The sequence below is a fragment of the Anomaloglossus baeobatrachus genome, chromosome 1 (genome assembly GCF_048569485.1).
Source record: "Anomaloglossus baeobatrachus isolate aAnoBae1 chromosome 1, aAnoBae1.hap1, whole genome shotgun sequence".
Taxonomy (NCBI): domain Eukaryota; kingdom Metazoa; phylum Chordata; class Amphibia; order Anura; family Aromobatidae; genus Anomaloglossus; species Anomaloglossus baeobatrachus.
Window position 1 is genome coordinate 602,335 of NC_134353.1, and position 19,131 is coordinate 621,465.

Sequence of the window (19,131 nt, forward strand, 5' to 3'; positions counted from 1 at the left end):
CGGCGGACCTGGGCAGCTAGCTCCTCCATCATCCCAACGGGCGCTGCAGGGGCCGGTAAAGCCAGGGGTGGAGGTGCCACCGTGATAGGAGCAGTCTCAGCCGGCCATGAAGCCGCCTCATGAGCGTCTGGCATTGGGGCCTGTAGGGCCTTGATGGCCCGCTCTTTCAATACTGCAAAGTCCAGATTGGGGTGTTCTAGGGCCCACAGCCGTAGCTGCTTGCGGTCCTCTGCAGACCCCAGCTCTTGCAGGAATTGTTCCACTAGCATCTTATTACTGTCCGCATCGTTACTAGTGTCCACCCGCTTCAGCGTATGGAGGGCTGTTTGCAGGCGCAGGGCATAGTCTCTTATATTATCCGCAGGCCGCTGTCGACACTGATAGAACTGCATCCGCAATTCCGCTTCCGTGCGGGTTTCAAAAGCGATTTTTAGTTTCTCGAAAATGGTAGTCACCGAGGCCCGGTCCGCGTCGGTCCAGGTCTCCGCCTCCTGCTCAGCCGCGCCGGTTAGCTGTCCTAGCACTACCACTGCCCGTTGCCTATCATCCAAGGGATAGAAATTGAGGACCGGGCTAATCTTTTTCCGGAACACCTGCAAAGCATCAGGCTTCCCATCGTACTGCGGTAGCCAGGTAGCACCGGGCACATAGGGCAGGGAGAACGGCATCACCTGGGCGACTGCTGGGCCCGCGGCCTCCCCCGCTCCTGCGGCCGGAGCATAGGCTATCCCGTTTCCAACTACGGGTGCGATTGCGACTGCCACTCCTCCAACAGCTCCGTCGGGCGCAGACATCTTTTTCACGTCCCCCCTTGGACCTCTTCAGCACTTCCGCTTGTTGGGGGCGGGGCTTCGCGTTCGTGCCTTCCCTGCTCGGGGAAGACGCTCGAGCGGGAGATTTTCGCAACAAAGATGGCGGCGTTTCAAAATTTTCGGCCGGACGCGGCCGGCGGACATCACAAGTAGAGTTGAGCGCGGTTCGAGGTTCTCCAGTTGGCGGCTCGAGTGATTTTGGGGCTGTTCTAGATCGAACTAGAACTCGAGCTGTTTGCTAAAGCTCGATAGTTCTAGATACGTTCGAGAACGGTTCTAGCAGCAAAAAGACCAGCTAATTCCTAGCTGCCTTTCCGCTGTAATAGTGTAAGTCACCCTGTGACTCACACTATTATGACATTTCAGTGTATAGTGTGCAGGAACAGCGCATTCAGATCACTGCTGTATGGATAATGGCCATTTTTTATTTTTTTTTCCTTGTCTTCCTTCCCTAAGCGCGCGCGTGTAGTGGGGCGGGCCAGCATGTCAGCCAATCCCAGACACACACACAGCTAAGTGGACTTTTAGCCAGAGAAGCAACGGCATGTGTGATAGGATGTCCATGTCACATGTCCATGCATTATAAAACAGGACATTTTCCTCCAGCACGCCATTATCTGCCTTCTGCGTCTGGGTGTCAGTCACCGCTGGCGCAGCTCCTGTCTCTGATACTGCTGTGTATGCTCTATACACAGCGCTATACAGAATAGGGATAGCACTTTCTATCAGTCCTTTTAAGGGCTCGTACCGGCAGGGTCAGAGCCATAGGTGACAGGTCCGTGAAAACAGAGTTTAACAGCTACATAAGATGACAGCGTCTGTGTAGCTAAGGTCAGGGATTTCCTCGCTGCATTTCCCCATTAGGAGGGATAGAAAGGCAGGCTTCCTTTCCTCTACCCAGAGACCCACAACCCTGCCACTGTACCCTCCTGCCCTTTGCACACTCAAAGTCATTGTTACTAAGCCATTATACTAGCAAACACTGAGTGAACTTAGTGGCATCCAAAACGTGGCTGTTGGACTTCTGTATTGTCCCACTAGTGCAAAGATATTTGCAGCACGGCTGCCTGCATTGCACACTCAAACTCATTGTTACTAAGCCATTATACTAGCAAACACTGAGTGAACTTAGTGGCATCTTAAAAGTGGCTGTTGGACTTCCATTAGTGCCCCACTGGTGCCAAGCTATTTCTAGCACCTCTGCCTGCATTGCACACTCAAAATCATTGTTACTAAGCCATTATAGTAGCAAACACTGAGTGAACTTAGTGGCATCCTAAACGTGGCTGTTGGACTTCTGTATTGTCCCACTAGTGCAAAGATATTTGCAGCACGTCTGCATTGAACATCCAAGCTCATTGTTACAAAGCTATTATACTAGCAATTTATGCTGCCAGTTTAAGGGCCGTAGTTGCATTGTCAGGGATAGTTATTGTTGTTTATTCTGCTGTTAATAAAGCTAGACCACCTCTGCAATCTACACCGCCTCTCAATTTTTACTACCACATTTTCAGTGCACAATCTTGTTGCAATCAACATGAGTGGCAAAATGACAGATGCTGGTGGAAAGGGGAAGAGGCGTGTTGTAAAAGGAAAAAAAGGGTTTGTCCGTGGGGAAGGTGGCAAAGCTCCATTAACATCTGCTGAAGATAGACCATCTACCAGCAAAAGTAAGATGTCTACTACTTACCGTGGACAATCCGATGTGCTCCCTTTTTTACGGACACGAACAACAGGAACAAAGGTAGATGATGGCCAAAAAAAGAAAATGCTTGAATGGATCTCAAGTGGTCCAACAAGTGCCCTCTCAGCCACCTCAACTACCGCATCCAAAAAACACCAGTCCTCTGAGTTGTCATCCCAATCAAACTTGCTTTCTCCCAGCTCTGAAGTCTCCATCAGCCCTGCACAGTATGGTGGAACTGAGATGGCTGAGTCTGCAGAGCTGTTCAGTCACACTATAGCCTGGGAATCAGAGGTCTGCTCCCAAGCTACAGTGAGTACAGACCAGGAAATGGTTTGCAGTGATGCCCAGAACCTTTGTGACTCTGATTCAGGCCCTGATGTCCAAGTTTCTGAGCATAATGTAGACCCTTATTCACAAACTGTAACACCTGTTGTTATAGACAATGAGGAACATACTGATGACAATGAGACGCAGATACCAGATTGGGATGACAACTTAAATATTCGGTCAGGGCAGGAAGAGGCTCGGTCTGAGGGTGAGGGGAGTGCAAACACAACAATTGATAGGGAAGTTCTAGATCCCACCTACTGTCAACCCACAGTCAGGCACTCAAGGAGGTCAACAGAGGCGGTGGAGGAGGATGCAACTGACGACGAAGTTACCTTGCACCTTCCTGGACAGAGGAGGAGTAATGGTAGCACGTCTACAACTGCATCCTCAGCCACCACTCTGCCTCTGAGCACTAGTCGGGGGGGCTCAGCAGGTCGCATGCCCTCTAAGCCTTGCCTAGCCTGGTCCTTTTTTGACATAGAAAAAGATCGCCCAAATTATGTGATCTGTAAAATTTGTCGTGATTCTGTTAGTAGAGGTCAAAACCTCAGCAGTTTGACAACTTCTTCCATGAATCGTCACATGAATAAATATCATATGTCCCAGTGGGAAGCTCACCGTGCTGCAATGCGGCCTAGCAGAGCGAACCATCCACGGCCTGCCCCTTCCAGTGCATCCGCGCGCTCTTCATCTTCTAGGACTGTGGGGACAGCTGTCACACCTGGTTTTCCACGCACAACTTCCACCACTGTAACCGCAACAGGTAGTTTGCTTGGTAGGTCGTCAGTTGGTTTAGAAGGGGAAACAAGTGCGTGTGTACAGCTCTCTCAGACATCGATAGCACCAACGTTGGATGAAGGCAACATCATGTCTCCGCCTGCACTTTCCTCACAAACCTGCATTTTTTCAGGGACACCCTACTCAACACCGTCTACACACAGCAGCCAGATCTCTGTCCCTCAGATGTGGACAAATAAAAGGCCATTTCCTGCGACCCATGACAAAGCTAAGAGGTTGACTTTATCCCTCTGTAAGCTCTTGGCTACCGAAATGCTGCCTTTCCGCCTGGTGGACACACAGGATTTTAGAGACCTTATGTCTGTCGCTGTGCCCCAGTACCAGATGCCCAGTCGCCACTACTTCTCTAAGAAAGGTGTGCCCGCGCTACACCAGCATGTCGCACACAACATCACCGCTTCCTTGAGAAACTCTGTGTGTGAACGGGTGCATTTTACCACCGATACTTGGACCAGTAAGCATGGACAGGGACGTTACATGTCGCTGACTGGGCACTGGGTAACTATGGTGATAGATGGTGAAGGGTCTGCTGCACAAGTCTTGCCGTCCCCACGACTTGTGTGTCAATCCTCTGTCTGTCCAAGTTCCGCCACTGCTTCTGCCTCCTCCACCTCATCTGTGTCCTCCACCTCCGCCCCAAGCCTGCCTGGTCAGGCCACCAGCGTTCTCACTGCGCAGAAGGAATCACGCACCCTTCATTACTATGCTGGCAGCAGAGCACAACGGCATCAGGCGGTCTTTAGCTTGACATGTCTTGGGAATAAGAGTCACACAGCTGAGGAGTTGTGGTCAGCTCTGCGGTCAGAGTTTAATAGATGGTTGTCTCCACTCAACCTGCAGCCTGGTAAGGCCGTGTGCGACAATGCTGCAAACCTGGGTGCGGCCCTTCGCCTGGGCAAGGTGACACACGTGCCTTGTATGGCTCACGTGTGGAACCTTGTTGTCCAGCAATTTTTAACACACTATCCCGGCCTAGATGGCCTTCTGACCAGGGCACGAAAACTGTCTGCTCACTTCCGCCGTTCAAGCGCCGCAGCTGAGCGACTTGCATCGCTCCAGAAGTCTTTCGGCCTGCCGGTTCATCGCCTGAAATGCGATGTGGCGACACGCTGGAATTTGACTCTCCACATGTTACAGCGACTGTGGCAGCACCGCCGAGTCCTGGTGCAATACGTCATGACGTATAGCCTGGGCCAACGAGATGCAGAGGTGGGGCAGATCACCCTGATGGAGTGGTCTCAGATCAAGGACCTATGCACCCTTCTGCACAGTTTCGACATGGCGACGAATATGTTTAGCGCTGACAATGCCATTATCAGCATGACAATTCCAGTCATTTACATGCTGGAGCACACGCTAAACACTATTCGGAGTCAGGGGGTGGGACAACAGGAAGGGGAGGAACTACAGGAGGATTCATATGCGCAAGACACAACAACATCACCAAGGTCCAGACGTTCATCATCACCAACGCGGCAGGCATGGGACCATGGGGGACAGGGATCAACAAGGGCGCATGGTAGCAGGCGAAATGTTGAGGAAGGTGCAGGAGAACATGAAGAAATGGAGGACGAATTGTCCATGTACATGGAAGACTCAGCGGATGAGGGAGACCTTGGTCAAATTTCAGTTGAAAGAGGTTGGGGGGAGATGTCAGAGGAAGAAAGAACGGTTAGCACCTCTATGCCACAAACACAGCGTGGACTTGGTCCGCATGGCTGCGCAAGACACATGAGTGCTTTCTTGCTGCACTACCTCCAACATGACCCTCGTATTGTCAAAATTAGAAGTGATGATGAGTACTGGCTTGCCACACTATTAGATCCCCGGTACAAGTCCAAATTTTGTGACATAATTCCAGCCATAGAAAGGGACGCACGTATGCAGGAGTATCAGCAGAAGCTGTTACTCGATCTTAGCTCGGCTTTTCCACCAAACACCCGTGCAGGTGCAGGGAGTGAATCTCCCAGTTGTAACTTGACAAACATGGGACGGTCTCGTCATCTTCAACAGTCTACCCATACCAGTAGGACTGTATCTGGTGCTGGTAACAGCAATTTTATGGAATCTTTTCATAATTTTTTTAGACCCTCCTTTGCAAGGCCAACAGAGACAACAAGTCTGACACATAGTCAACGGCTGGAGAGGATGATACAGGAGTATCTCCAAATGAACATCGATGCCATGACTTTGCAAATGGAGCCTTGCTCATTTTGGGCTTCAAATCTTGAAAAATGGCCACAGCTCTCCACTTACGCCTTGGAGATTTTGTCGTGTCCAGCTGCCAGCGTTGTCTCTGAACGTGTCTTCAGTGATGCTGGGTGTGTGCTGACAGATAAGCGCATGCGTCTGTCCAGTGACAATGTGGACAGACTAACGTTCATCAAAATGAACAAGTCATGGATCCACAAGGAATTTACTACCCCGGTGTCATCCTGGGGAGAGTAAATGCTTGTGGATTTGGAATGTGCTTGATGCAAATCAAAACATCCTGTTTACAACTAGGGCACAAGTGCTGCCACTGAAGGGGTGGGTGTGTGTGGGGCACAATTTTTGGAAAAAAAGGGAGACTCCGCTTGGAGTAACCCTTGCTTACATTGTTTTTAAAAATGATCCAAGATGCACAGAGCTGGGATCAGGAAAGACTTTATCTACCTACCCCGGTGTCATCCTGGGGACGGTTAAGTATGACGTATTTTTGAATGTGCTTGATGCAAATCTAGCTGTGAAGTGTAGAACTGGGGCACAACTGCTGCCACTGAAGGGGTGGGGGTGTGTGGGGCCCAATTTTTGGAAAAAAGGGAGACTCCGCTTGGAGTAACCCTTGCTTGCTGTGTTTTTTAAAAGGAGCCAAGATGAACAAGTCATGGTTCAGCAAAGACTTTGCTACCTACCCCGGTGTCATCCTGGGGACGGTTAAGTATGGTGTATTTTTGAATGTGCTTGATGCAAATCTAGCTGTGAAGTGTACAACTAGGGCACAAGTGCTGCCACTGAATGGGTGGGTGTGTGTGGGGCACAATTTTTGGAAAAAAGGGAGACTCCGCTTGGAGTCACCTTGCGGTGTTTTACATGATTTTAGAAGGGCGTGCCATGCCTATATCTGTGTCTCCTCCTCTTTTTCCTTGTCCAGCTGTTTTGTTTTCGCATGAGTATATGTCCTTGTCACTTTCCCATGTGTTTGTATTGTGTTGTGAGTTGTTTGTCACCTTTTGGACACCTTTGAGGGTGTTTTCTAGGTGTTTTTTATGTGTTTGTGATTGCTTGCCATTGTTTCCTATGCAGTTCGAGTTCGGTTCGACGAACCGAACTCGAACGGGACCTCCGTTCGGCGAACCGAACTCGAGCCGAACCACGTCCGGTTCGCTCATCTCTAATCACAAGGCGCACTTCTACTGGTAAGTAGATGGGTTCAATCCTGTTCGTGACGCCAAGTTGTTGCGGGCGGCAGGGCGCCGCTGCTGCGCTCGCTAATGCTCGGGTCCGGCACTGCTGCGGCTGCTGCTCGGTGGCTCGAGCGGTGGGCCGGATCCGGGGACTCGAGCGGCGTTCCTCGCCCGTGAGTGAAAAGGGTGGTTGGTTTGGGGGATTTAGTCCGTGACGCCACCCACGGGTTGTGGTGAAGATGGGCACCACCGCTGCTGGTGACGGGGATCCCGGGAGCGATGGTGGGGAGCAGCTGGGATGTTGTTTTCCCCCTCCGTGGGTAGGGGTTGGTGGTCTCGGGGCCCGGTGGTGTGACGGGGAGGCAGGGGTGGTGAGGTGCAGGGTTGCAGGGACAGCGCGGTGCAGTGCCGGATGGCACGGGTGTACTCACTCAGCAAGAGATGCACAATGTCTCCGGTAAACCAAACGGCTGGATGGACGGGTCCCGCAGCCGGCTGCAGTGTCTCTCCCCAGACAGGTGATGGCGGCTGTCTTTCCCTGCACCTTTGTGTACTGTTTTGACTACGATGGGTCCCCAACGGTAGTCCACTCCCCGGTGTATGGGTGCCGGAGGAGCCCGTTTGCCCGCAGGCGCTGGCCCTTGGGTCTCTAGCCTTAGGCGGTAGCTGTATACCCTCACGGTGCAGACGGTTGTCTTCTAACGGGTCTTTGGCTGTTAGGAAACCCCTGGGGTTCCTGTCACACTCGGATTTGACTGTTGACGGTGACTCCAAGCCTAGTCGGGATCCGATGGCCCTGCCTGTGTGTGCTGGCTTCACTTCGCTCCCCGGTCGGTACCGGCGGGCCACCGCCCGACCCCGGTCCTACGGTTCCGCGTTGATTCACCACTCCTGCAGACGGCCACCACCGTCTGCCAACCTTGTTGTCAGTGCCTGGGCCACAAACCCAGACACTCTCCACTTTACTCCTCTCACTTCAACCTCCTCAACTCAACTCCCACTTCTAACTGACACTTTTCCCGCCTCCATGCCTGTGAACTCCTCGGTGGGTGGGGCCAACCGCTTGGCTCCGCCCCACCTGGTGTGGACATCAGACCCTGGAAGGAGGCAACAAGGATTTTGTGTTTGGCTAATGTTACTGTCTAATGGGCGTGGGGGTGTGTGTTACCTGTGACGACCTGGCTAGTCCAGGGCGCCACAGATCCTGTATTACACAGCGGCAGCGATGACTGTTGTGTATCTCTATCATTCAGCTATACATTTACATTGTTATGTGATGACTTTATCATTAATGTATGATACTCTATATTTCTAGTGTTCCTCTGATTAGAAGAAAGTCCCTGAGGAAAACTCTACAAGAACATGGTGGCCTGAGAGAAGGTCTCTCTCCTCAGCATGATCTCTACAGTAAATATGTCCCAGAGGATGAGGTAGCCATGGGGGAGCCGTTACTCAACTACATGGATGTAAGTGAAGTCTTTTTCTCTGAGTCCACGCTCATATTGATCACGGATGATCCAACTTACATACAGGCCCAGTACACGCTGTAGAGTCCACAGACAAATTAGTTATTGTTTATCTCATACACATATTGTGGAGAGTCCATGATTGTAGTAGTTAGGGTCCATCTTTATACAGTGCCTTGAAAAAGTGTTCATACCCACATGAACTTTTCCACATATTTTTAAGTTACATTCACAAACATAAATGTATTTTATTGGGATTTTATATGACACCAACACTAAGTACAAGTATTTGTAAAGTGGTTTTCTAAATATTTTTAAAATTAAAATCTGTAAATTGTGATGTGCATTCGTATTCAGCCCCCTGTAGTTTGCTATCCCTTAATAAACTCCTGAGTGAGGAGTTGCCCCCAGAAGTCAGATAATCAGTACATTGCCTCCTCCTGGGTGATTTCTTCTCAGTACAACTACAGCTGTGCTGTGAAGACCTCAAAGGTTTGTGTGAGTACATTAAGGATCAAACACCATCATGAAAACCAAGGAACCCACCAGACAGGTCAGAGATCAACCAGCATAATGGAAACCAAGGAACCCACCAGACAGGTCAAGTATAAAGAGAAGAGTAAAGAAGGGTTAGGTTATAAAGAAATAGCCCAAGCTGTAAACATCTCACTGTTCAGTAAATTATGCTAAAATAGAAGGATTATGTCCCAACTGCAACCCTTTAATACATGACTGTCCACTGAAACTGGCATCCCTAGAAGGAGAACACTAATGAGACAAGAAGCCAAGATGCCCTTGGTCACTGGAGTAGCCACAGAGATCACAGCTCAGGCGAAAAATCTGTAGATCAAAAATTCCTTGTACAACCAAGGAGTAGAGAGGAGAGAGACACACAGTAGGACCAACAGATGCACGGAAACACTATCAAAGGTCTGGGACAGTTTTATTAGACCCTCCCAGCACCCAGGCCTGATATGCAGGGTACTCTGACAAGGAGGAAAATGTTTTGTAAGATCATGAAGGATTATCTAGCCGACCGTACTACCATCCTCCGTGATTCCTCTGTGCAGTACAACTATTGGGTATCTAAGCTGGACACGTGGCATGAACTGTCCCTCTACGGCTTGTGGGTGCTGGCCTGCCCTGCCGCTAGTGTTTTGTCTGATCAGGTTTTTAGTGCCACCGGTGACATATTAACTGAGAAGCGGGCTTTACACGCTACGATACGGTGTTTGTGATGCACATCTGGAGTCATTAACGATATCGCAGTGTGTGACAGTTATGAGCGACCTTAAACAATCGCAAAAGAGGTCAAAATCGTTTGGCGCGGAGAGGTCGTCCTGAAACAAAAAATCGTTTTCTGCTTATTAGCGATGTTGTTCGTCGTTCCTGCGACACCACACATCGCTGTATGTGACACCGCAGGAGCGAGGAACATCTCTTTACCTGCCTCCACCGGCAATACGGAAGGAAGGAGGTGGCGGCATGTTACGTCCCGCTCATCTCCGCCCCTCCGCTTCTATTGGACGCCTGCTGTGTGACGCTGCTGTGACGCCGCACAAACCGCCCCCTTAGAAAGGAGGCGGATTGCCGGCTAGAGCGACGTTGCAGGGCAGGTAAGTACGTGTGATGGGGTTAAGCGAGGTAGTGCACCACGGGCAGCGATTTGCCCGTGTCGCACAACCGACGGGGGCGGGTACGATCGCTTGCGATCTCGCTAGCGAGATCGCAGCATGTAAAGCCCGCCTTAGGCTCATCCGCTTGTCAACTGAAAATGCTGACAGGCTGACTTATCAAAATGAACAAGACGTGGATTGGCCCTGACATCACAACCCCACCGGATGACAGTAGCGGAACATAAAGCCAAATCAAATGTTCCTTTTTTTCTGGTATATTCCCATGAACCCATTCCATCCCAAAAAAATGTACACAGTTCATAGTTTCTTCTTCTTTTTCTTATTCTCCTCCTCCATCATATCAACAGTCTCATCATGCAGCCCTAACAATTATTGGAGGACCATCTGGTGGCCCTCACTCACAAATTTAGGAAGGTCATCAGGAGTTCTTCACTCGGCCTTCAGTCATAATTACTAGAGGGCCATCCAGCCACCACAATGTTTCACTGTGTGCTGTCACCAGAACATATTCCATAGCAATACCCATGTCCAGACCAATGCAGTAATGCATTTACTGGCAAGGTCCACTTAAGGACCGACACATGGATAAGTGTTTGTGGCCAGGGAAGCTACATTTCCCTGATGGCACCCTGGGTGAACCTTAAGGAGGCAGGGAGTGAGTCGATCTATAATAATAATAATACCGCTATCAGCTGCATTTAGTGTAGGGCTAGCGTGTTGCTGCTAGCTAAACAATCTATTGTATTCTTTGAAATACCGCTCATAGTTTGTAATTGGTGTCAGTTGAGAATCTGGAGTAGGAATTGTGTGTTATGGGCCTGTAGTCACTCAAGGTACAGGCAAGTTTCAAGCGAATGGTGAAAGAGAAAGGAAGTGTGACGCCCTGGACTATCCAGGTCGTCCCAGGTAGACACAACAACACTACACACCCCCCTTCCCAGTTAGGTAACAGCAGTCAAACTTAAAGCCTTGTCACCACCCTCCAGGTTTGATGTCCACACCAGGAGGCTTGGAGCCAGGTGGTTGGCTCCACCCACCGAGGAGTTCACAGGCCTGGAGGCGGGAACCCAAGTAGTTGTAGTCTAGTTGTAGGGGAGTTGAAGTCTAGCTCAGGCTCTGGAAGGAGTCAAGTTCAAGTCCAGAAGCAGACCTGTGCTCAGGCCTGCCAAAGACTACTCCGGTGGCTGGGTCGGAGCCCAGTCACCATTGGCAAGGAGGCAGACGGTAGTGGCCGCCTGCAGGAGACCGGGAATACGACCGGTGGAACCGTAACGGACGGGGACAGGGTAGTGGCCCGCCGGAACCGAACCGGGGAGCCAACTTGATACCGGAGCACCAGGGGGCGGAGGGACGCACTGTCGCGGGCGGAGGGACGTGCTCGCCACGCTCGGGTCCGGGGCTTCTGCTGCTGCTGCTGCTCGGTGGCTCGAGCGGTGGGCTGGACCCGGGGACTCGAGCAGCGCTCCTCACCCGTGAGTGAAAAGGGATGATTTGTTTGGGGAGATAGTTCGTGACGCCACCCACGGGACGTGGTGATAATTGCACCACCACTGCTGGTGACGGGGATCCCGGGAAAGATGGTAGGGTGCAGCTAGGGTGTTGTCCCCTCCGTGGGTAGGGGTTGGTGATCCCGAAGCCCGGTGGTGTAACGGGGACCCTGGATGGCTGGGGTGCAGGGTTGCAGGGACAGCGCGGCACGGTGCCGGACGGCACTGGTGTACTCACTCAGACAATCGATGACAGAGTCTCTGGTAAACCAAAACGGCCGGATGGACGGGTCCCGCAGCCGGCTGCAGTGTTGTTGTGCTCTCCCTGGACAGCTGATGGTGGCTGTCTTTCCCTGCACCTGTTAGAATGTTCTGACTCCTGTGGTTGCCCACCGGTAGTCCGCTCCCCGGCATATAGGTGCCGTAGGAGCCCGTTTTGCCCGCAGGCGCTGGCCCTTGGATCTCTAGCCTGTGGCGGTGGCTGTATATCCTCTCGGTGTGGACTGTTGCCTTCTGTCGGGTCTTGGTTGTTGGGAAACCCCTGGGGTTACTGTCACACTCGGATTTGACGATTGTCGGCGGCTCCAAGCCTGGTCGGGGTCCGATGGCCCTGGCTGTGTGCTTAGCTTCAATCCGCTCCCCAGTTCGGTACCGGCGGGCCAACGCCCGACCCCGGTCATACGGCTCTGCAGAGTTCCGCTAACTTCTGCAGACGGCCACCACCGTCTGCCAACCTTGCTGTCAGTGCCTGGGGTCTGACCCAGACACTTGCAGTTTCTGTCCTCTCACTTTCACCTCCAAACTCAATCTACTGCTTTTTCCTGCCTCCAGGCCTGTGAACTCCTCGGTGGGTGGGGCCAACCACCTGGCTCCGCCCCACCTGGTGTGGACATCAGACCCTGGAGGGAGGTAACAAGGGTTTTTTTGTCTGACTGTTGTAACTGTCTAGGGTGGGGGGGTGTGTATGTTGTTATGTCTGTGACTACCTGGCTAGTCCAGGGCGTCACATTCCCCCTTGGTGAAATGCAGACCGTCCGTGGGCTGCCCGTCCATCACCGGTTTTATTTTTGTTTCTGCAAAAGATAAATTAACATATAAACATTCAACATAAGCATACTTTCAGTTCTTCCCTTACGGGAGGCTCGGTACTTTAACGTTGCAAACGGTAAACATTTTTATTAAAACGGATGGGTTCATGGTCATCCGCTCCCCCACCCAAGCAACCTAAACCTTGATGCTGCCCCTAAGAAACGGGCAGCACCCCTCTTCCCCAGTCCTGGTCCAGGTTACCCGAGCGGGAACGGGTACGGTGTCTCGCACCCGGCTGTCACTTCAGGGGACCCCACGTCCAGGGTGACCCCTGACCCCCGGAGGATGGCCACTGGTCCTGGTGGTGGCCGGACCCCAGCCTGCTCCGCTGCGGGTCCCTCCTCCAATCTGCCTCTCCGGAGGCGGCACGGAATGGAAAACGGCCCACAAATTATTTACAAACCCACAAGTTCGTGGGTGGCCTGCAAGTTCTCGGCCATATTCTGGAAGGGGGTTTAGTGGAACACATAAAGTCCCCACGGGGACAACAACATACTGATGGTCCCAACTGGGACGGGCGCTTCATAGCCAACGGGCTACCACAAACAAAACTGTAGGGTCCCAACGGAGACTTTATATCAGGACAGCAATATTGCGCATCAGGGTCACCATATGCGAAAAAAATTAAAATTTAACTTTTAATTAATTTATTCATAAAAATGAGGATAATCCTCACTAATAAAAGGACAAACAATACAAATAAGGTTTGGCCCCTCCTACTTTTTCAAGGGTTCAATGCAAACCATAAACAAGCTAGTACCGCTATACAAGGTGGAACTTTTCTCACCCATAAACCAGGTGCCAGTTTCAGAAAGTCCACTGATAAATAAAGAAATGGATTTATCTCACCAAATTCTGATATACCACATATTAGATTCGAATGGGTTCAGGCATCCTCCTGGCGGAACCTCATGATTAAGAAAATGTACCTCCCAACGCGTTTCGTTAGAAAAGCAAACTCATCAGGGGAGCTTATAATTGTGGCAATTGCATCTCAGGTCTCATTAAAAATGCGTCCAAAAATTCATCATATGCTGAAACAAAACATATACAAAATAGCAATAAGTATCAGCATGTCAATGGTTAATCACACACTCATATGTGGAGAAACTCACCAATAAACATAGACTCAAAAAGGAGTCATTTATGCGGTAAATCCAATTCAGGTCCCATAAGCCATGGACCTCACTCCCAATGACATGCTGAAATACATTTATAGATAAATAAACACCAGCATGTCTGGACGATTCATTCCATAACAGCATACAAATATAGCAGGGGGACTCACCACGTGGCAGGAGCGGCCGTGCTTATCGCTCTAACAAGAGAGCCACCGCAGACTGTCAGGGTTTAAATGTTCCCACCCTGCACCAGCGTGTGACGTGGTTTCCGCCCATCCCGGTCACATGACCGCAGATGAGCACACCACGTCATGATGTTTACACCGTAGCCGTGGTAATGTGCGCCTCCCAACGGAGACTTGCTGTAGTGTCCCAACGGGGACTGTCAGTTGGGTCTCAGGGGCTGTCCACAACACTTGACTCCGGTACAGCTTCCTCCTGCAGCTTTCCCACAGTCCACCACCGGACAGCACGAGTCCCCAATGCCACCCTCACACAGGGGTGACACTGTCCCACAGGACTCCATTTTCAGCTGCCGGCGGTGCGGGTACGACTGCTCCTCCGACCGGACTCTTTAACCTTGAGGGCCAACTGGAACATCAACAGGGTCCCGGCGGGGACCGACAGCAAGGTAGCCGGGAACCGCTACCACATCAGCATCCTTTTTCTCCAAGCAGCAGTCTTATGGCACAGCTGCCGTAGCTGCCGTTCCGGGTCAGTCGGTGTGGGGGATGGGCCCAGCCGGAGTCCCTCCGTGCCGGCTACGACCAGCACCTTCAGTAGGGAGGGGCCCCGCTGTGACATGGCCTGCTCTGCCGCTTGGCAGCTACATCCCCGCGGTGCCTCGGCCGAGGCTGGGTGTCCGGGAGCAGTCAGCGTGACTTGCGGTGCTGGCGTCTGATCGAGGATCGCGTCCGTTGCGGCCAGGATGGAAGCCAGGATGGGTGCCAGGGCGGTGACAATGGTAGGGTCCGGGCCTTCTCCCACAGATGCTGCGGGCTCCGCTACCGGTGACAGGGGTAACGGGTCGGTCGGGGCGGTGACCGCAGGCGTGGGCAGTGAGGAAGGTGGCGTAGTGGATGGCAGCAGGCCGGGCCCCTCAGACGCAGCGGCCTTTCCCTCGGGGACATAGGGGCGTGGGTCGCTTACCCGCTCCTCTGAGACCACCTCCACTCCAGATGCCCGCACGATTGCGACCAGGCCCTTCTCCGATGTCCACTCCTCCATCATGGAGTGGACCTTGGCCTGGAGCTCCTGGCACATCTTGCTGCTGGATCCAGGAACGTGTTCGGGCAGAGTCCTGGCGTCCCTGCACTCTGTAGCGCTAATTACATGCGGTCGTTAAGCACCGCCGCTCCTGCGGCCAGCGATCCTCCGCCAGGCACGGACATTTTTTTCCCGTCCCCCCTTGGTTCTTTCTAGCCCTTCCTCTTTTGGAGGCGGGGCTTCGCTTTCGCGCCTTCCCTGCTCGGGGAAGATGCTCGAGCGTGAAATCTTCGCGCCAAAGATGGCGGCACTTCAAATTTTTCGGCCGGACGCCGCCGGCGGGGACTGCAAGGCGCACTTCTACCGGTAGGTAGATTGGTTCTATCCTGTTCGTAGACGCCAAGTTGTCGCGGGTGGAGGGACGCGCTCGCCACGCTCGGGTCCGGGGCTTCTGCTGCTGCTGCTCGGTGGCTCGAGCGGTGGGCCGGACTTGGGGACTTGAGCAGCGCTCCTCACCCGTGAGTGAAAAGGGATGATTTGTTTAGGGAGATAGTTCATGACGCCACCCACGGGACGTGGTGATGATTGTGTGGCGCCCTGGACAAGCCAGGACGTCACAGGTACTGCAACAACACACCCCACACCCCGAGTTAGGCACATCAGCCAGATACAAATCCTTGTTGCCTCCCTCCAGGGGCTGATGTCCACACCAGGTGGGGTGGAGCCAGGCGGTTTGCCCCACCCACTGAGGAGTTCACAGTCCTGGAGGAAGGAAAAGGAAGTCAGTTTAGTTTGGAGAAGAGTAGAGAACAGTTCCGTAAGGGAAAGTGAGAGGAGTGAAGTGGTAGTAGAGCAGACTGACCGTGTCCGGGTACGTGGCCCGGGCACCTAAGAGCAAGGATGGCAGACGGTGGTGACCGTCTGCAGGAGAGGCCGATCGACGCAGAACCGTAGGACCGGGGTCGGGTGGTGGCCCGCCGGTACCGAACCGGGGAGCGAAGAGATTCTAGCACCATTCGGCAGGGCCTACGGACCCCGACCAGGCTTGGAGTCGCCGTTAAACCGGTCAAATCCGTCAGCGACGGGAACCTCCAGGGTTTCCCAGCAACAAAGACCCGATTGAAGGCAACCGCTCAACCAGAGAAGGGAAATACAGTCACCGCTAAGGCTACAATTCCCAGGGCCAGAGCCTGCGGGCAAAAGGAGCTCCTCCGGCTTCTATCCGAGCTGCAGAGCGGGTTACCTGGTGGGAAGCCATCGGGACCGAAAAACACTACAGGTGCAGGGAAAGGCAGTCAGCGCCAACCTACCGGGAGTGACCACCGCAGCCGTCTGTGGGACTCGTACATCCAGCCGTTTGTTTTACCAGAAACTCCGTGTACGTTACTGGCTGAGTGAGTACTACTGTGCCGTCTGGCACTGCGCTGCCCCCGCGACCCTGCACCTCACTGTCCCTGCACATCCACATCCTCGTCACCTCACCGGGCCCCGGGACCACCAAACCCCCCTACCCACGGAGGGGAGAGAAACATCTCGGCTGCTCCCTGTCATCGCTCCCGGGATCCCCGTCCAGAGCAGCGGTGGTGTCCCAAACCTCATCACAAACCGTGGGTGGCGTCACGGACCAATTCCCCAAACCAAACCACCCCTTTCACTCACGGGCGAGGAGCGCCGCTCGAGTCCCCGGATCCGGCCCACCGCTTAAGCCACCGAGCAGCAAGCAAGCAGCAGCGCCGGACCCGAGCAGTGGGTGAGCGCAGCGTCCTCCCCGCCCGTGACAACTTGGCATCACGAATAGGATCTTACCGTTCTACCGCCTGGTAGAAGTGCGCCTTGTGTCCCGCCGGAGGTGTCCGGCCGAAAAATTTCAGAAGCCGCCATCTTGGGCGCGAAAAATTCCCCGCTCGAGCGTCTTCCCGAGCAGTGGAGGCGCGAAAGCCGAAGCCCCGCCCCTGAAGAGGAGGTGCTGAGAAAAGACCAAGGGGGGCGGATGGCGTCCGGCCGCATGTAAACCGCGGCTATAAAAGCAGGGACACCAGGACTCTGCGGCCATCTTTGGTTCCTGGAAGACACCGCTGCCAACATGCACCGTCCGACCGGTAACACCGTAGTCCCCGCACCCGCGCCTGGTACCGCAGCGTGGGTGGAAGTCCGGACCGCCCAGTTGAGCAGCCGTCTGCAGGTCTGTGTGCTGCTCCTCCTGGAGGAGTGGGAGGCCGACATGGCGGACGTGGTGGCGGCTATACGGAGACGCGACGTGGAGGAAGATTTGGAGGAGCGGGTAAGCGATCCACGCCCCTGTAGTCCGAAGGGATCGGCCGCTGCGGCTGAGGGAGCCGGCCTGCGCCCGCTCACCCTGCTGCCTCCCCCGCTACCCGTGTTAGTTGCTGCCGCCCCGCCACTAGGCCCGCTACCCGAACAACCGGTAGCGGTACCCTGCCCGTCCGCCCAAGCGGACCGACCTGCAGCCGAGGCCCGTAGCCGCCCTGAACCGCTACCGTGGAAGCTGCCGAGGACCCTGCCTGCCGATGAAGGTGTGCCGGAGGCACTGGTGGTGACCGTGCCTGATCCTGTTCCGGCACCAGCGGCCTGTTCCGTACCGGAGGAGGCGGAAGTCAAGCAGGAGAGGAACCCTGTACCCATCCCCCACGCCTCGGCTGAGGCTGCGCCGGGTCGTTGCTGCGAGGCAGCACCCCAGGCCATGACACCGCAGGACCTTCCACAGAGGGCGCCAGTGATGGGCAGCGTGGTGGAAGTCTCGCGGGGCCCGACCCGTGCACAGGGGCAAGCAGTAGCCCCTTACTGGGACAGGGAACCGACCCTGCTGGGCCGAGAAATTGCGGAGAGGGAGAGGCGGAGAGCTGAACTGATAGCCCGCACCATTCAAGAGAAAGAAAGCCTCCGCAGAGCCACCTTCCGTGTGCGGGGCCCGATCCATGAGGGGCAGGTGCGGAGATTCGATGTCCGTCGGGAAAACGGGTTCATATACGAGCCGGGCCTGGAGGCCGAAGTCTTTGTAGCCCGAAGGGACGTTAATGCCCACCTACCGGAGGACCACCCGGGCCGTAACCTGATGCCGGGGGATTTGGTCCAGTACACCCGTCATTGCGGGGAGAGGGGTTGGTTTGCCCTGGACGCTAAGCTGAGGGGCAGTCAAGAGGCCCAAGTACCAGCCCAGCCCCCTCCTCCGGCCGATACCGTGGACCTGAAGTGAGTCAGCGGTCTACCGCGGCAGCAGTTGTAACCCTGTTGGGACCATCAGCACCGTTAACCGAGAAAACGAAAGAATCAACCGAAGTTTAACTGATTAGCAACCGTGATTGACACGGCCGTTGCCGGTAAGTTTGTCCCCGAAGGGACCCTTTGCACCGTTGGCGTAAGGAACTACTTACGGACACGCCCGAGAACTTGCAGGGCAACCACAAACTTGTGGCATGTAAATAGTTGTTGGTAAAATCCGTGACCGCCTCCGGAGAGGCTGATTTGGGAGGATGGGCCTGGAGGGAAAGGATGGCCCAGGCCCGCCACTACCGTAACCGGTGGCGATCCTCCGGGGGTCGGGGGTCCCCCATGGACGTGGGTCCCCTAAAAGAGACCGTACCCGCTCGGGCAGCCTGGTGATGGACTGGGGCAAGGGGTGCTGCCCACTTCTTAGGGGCAGCATCAGGGCCAGGTTGTTTGGGCGGGGGGAGAGCGGAAGCCGTGTGTCGTTAATAAAAATGTTAGTAACGTTAAAGAAAGTGCCTCCCGTTAAGGGAAGTTCCATGAAAAATGCTTGTGTTTTGATGTTTTATATGTTTTTCTACCTTTTTCTACAGTTAACAAAAATAAAACCGGTGATGGACGGGCAGCCCGCGGACGGTCTGCATTTAACCAAGGGGGAATGTGGCGCCCTGGACAAGCCAGGACGTCACAGGTACTGCAACAACACACCCCACACCCCGAGTTAGGCACATCTGCCAGATACAAATCCTTGTTGCCTCCCTCCAGGAGCTGATGTCCACACCAGGTGGGGTGGAGCCAGGCGGTTGGCCCCACCCACTGAGGAGTTCACAGTCCTGGAGGAAGGAAAAGGAAGTCAGTTTAGTTTGGAGAAGAGTAGAGAACAGTTC

General features: G+C 53.8%; 1 protein-coding gene across 2 annotated transcripts in view; it reads left to right on the plus strand.

The window, feature by feature from the left end:
• Window positions 1–19,131, plus strand: part of LOC142303719 (pepsin A-like) — a 263,534-nt gene that overhangs the window by 62,238 nt on the left and 182,165 nt on the right. For both annotated transcript variants that reach the window (XM_075345372.1, XM_075345382.1), the window contains exon 2: window positions 8,329–8,479. In XM_075345372.1, coding sequence (XP_075201487.1) covers window positions 8,329–8,479 — 151 coding nt within the window. The remainder of the gene's footprint in view (window positions 1–8,328; window positions 8,480–19,131) is intronic.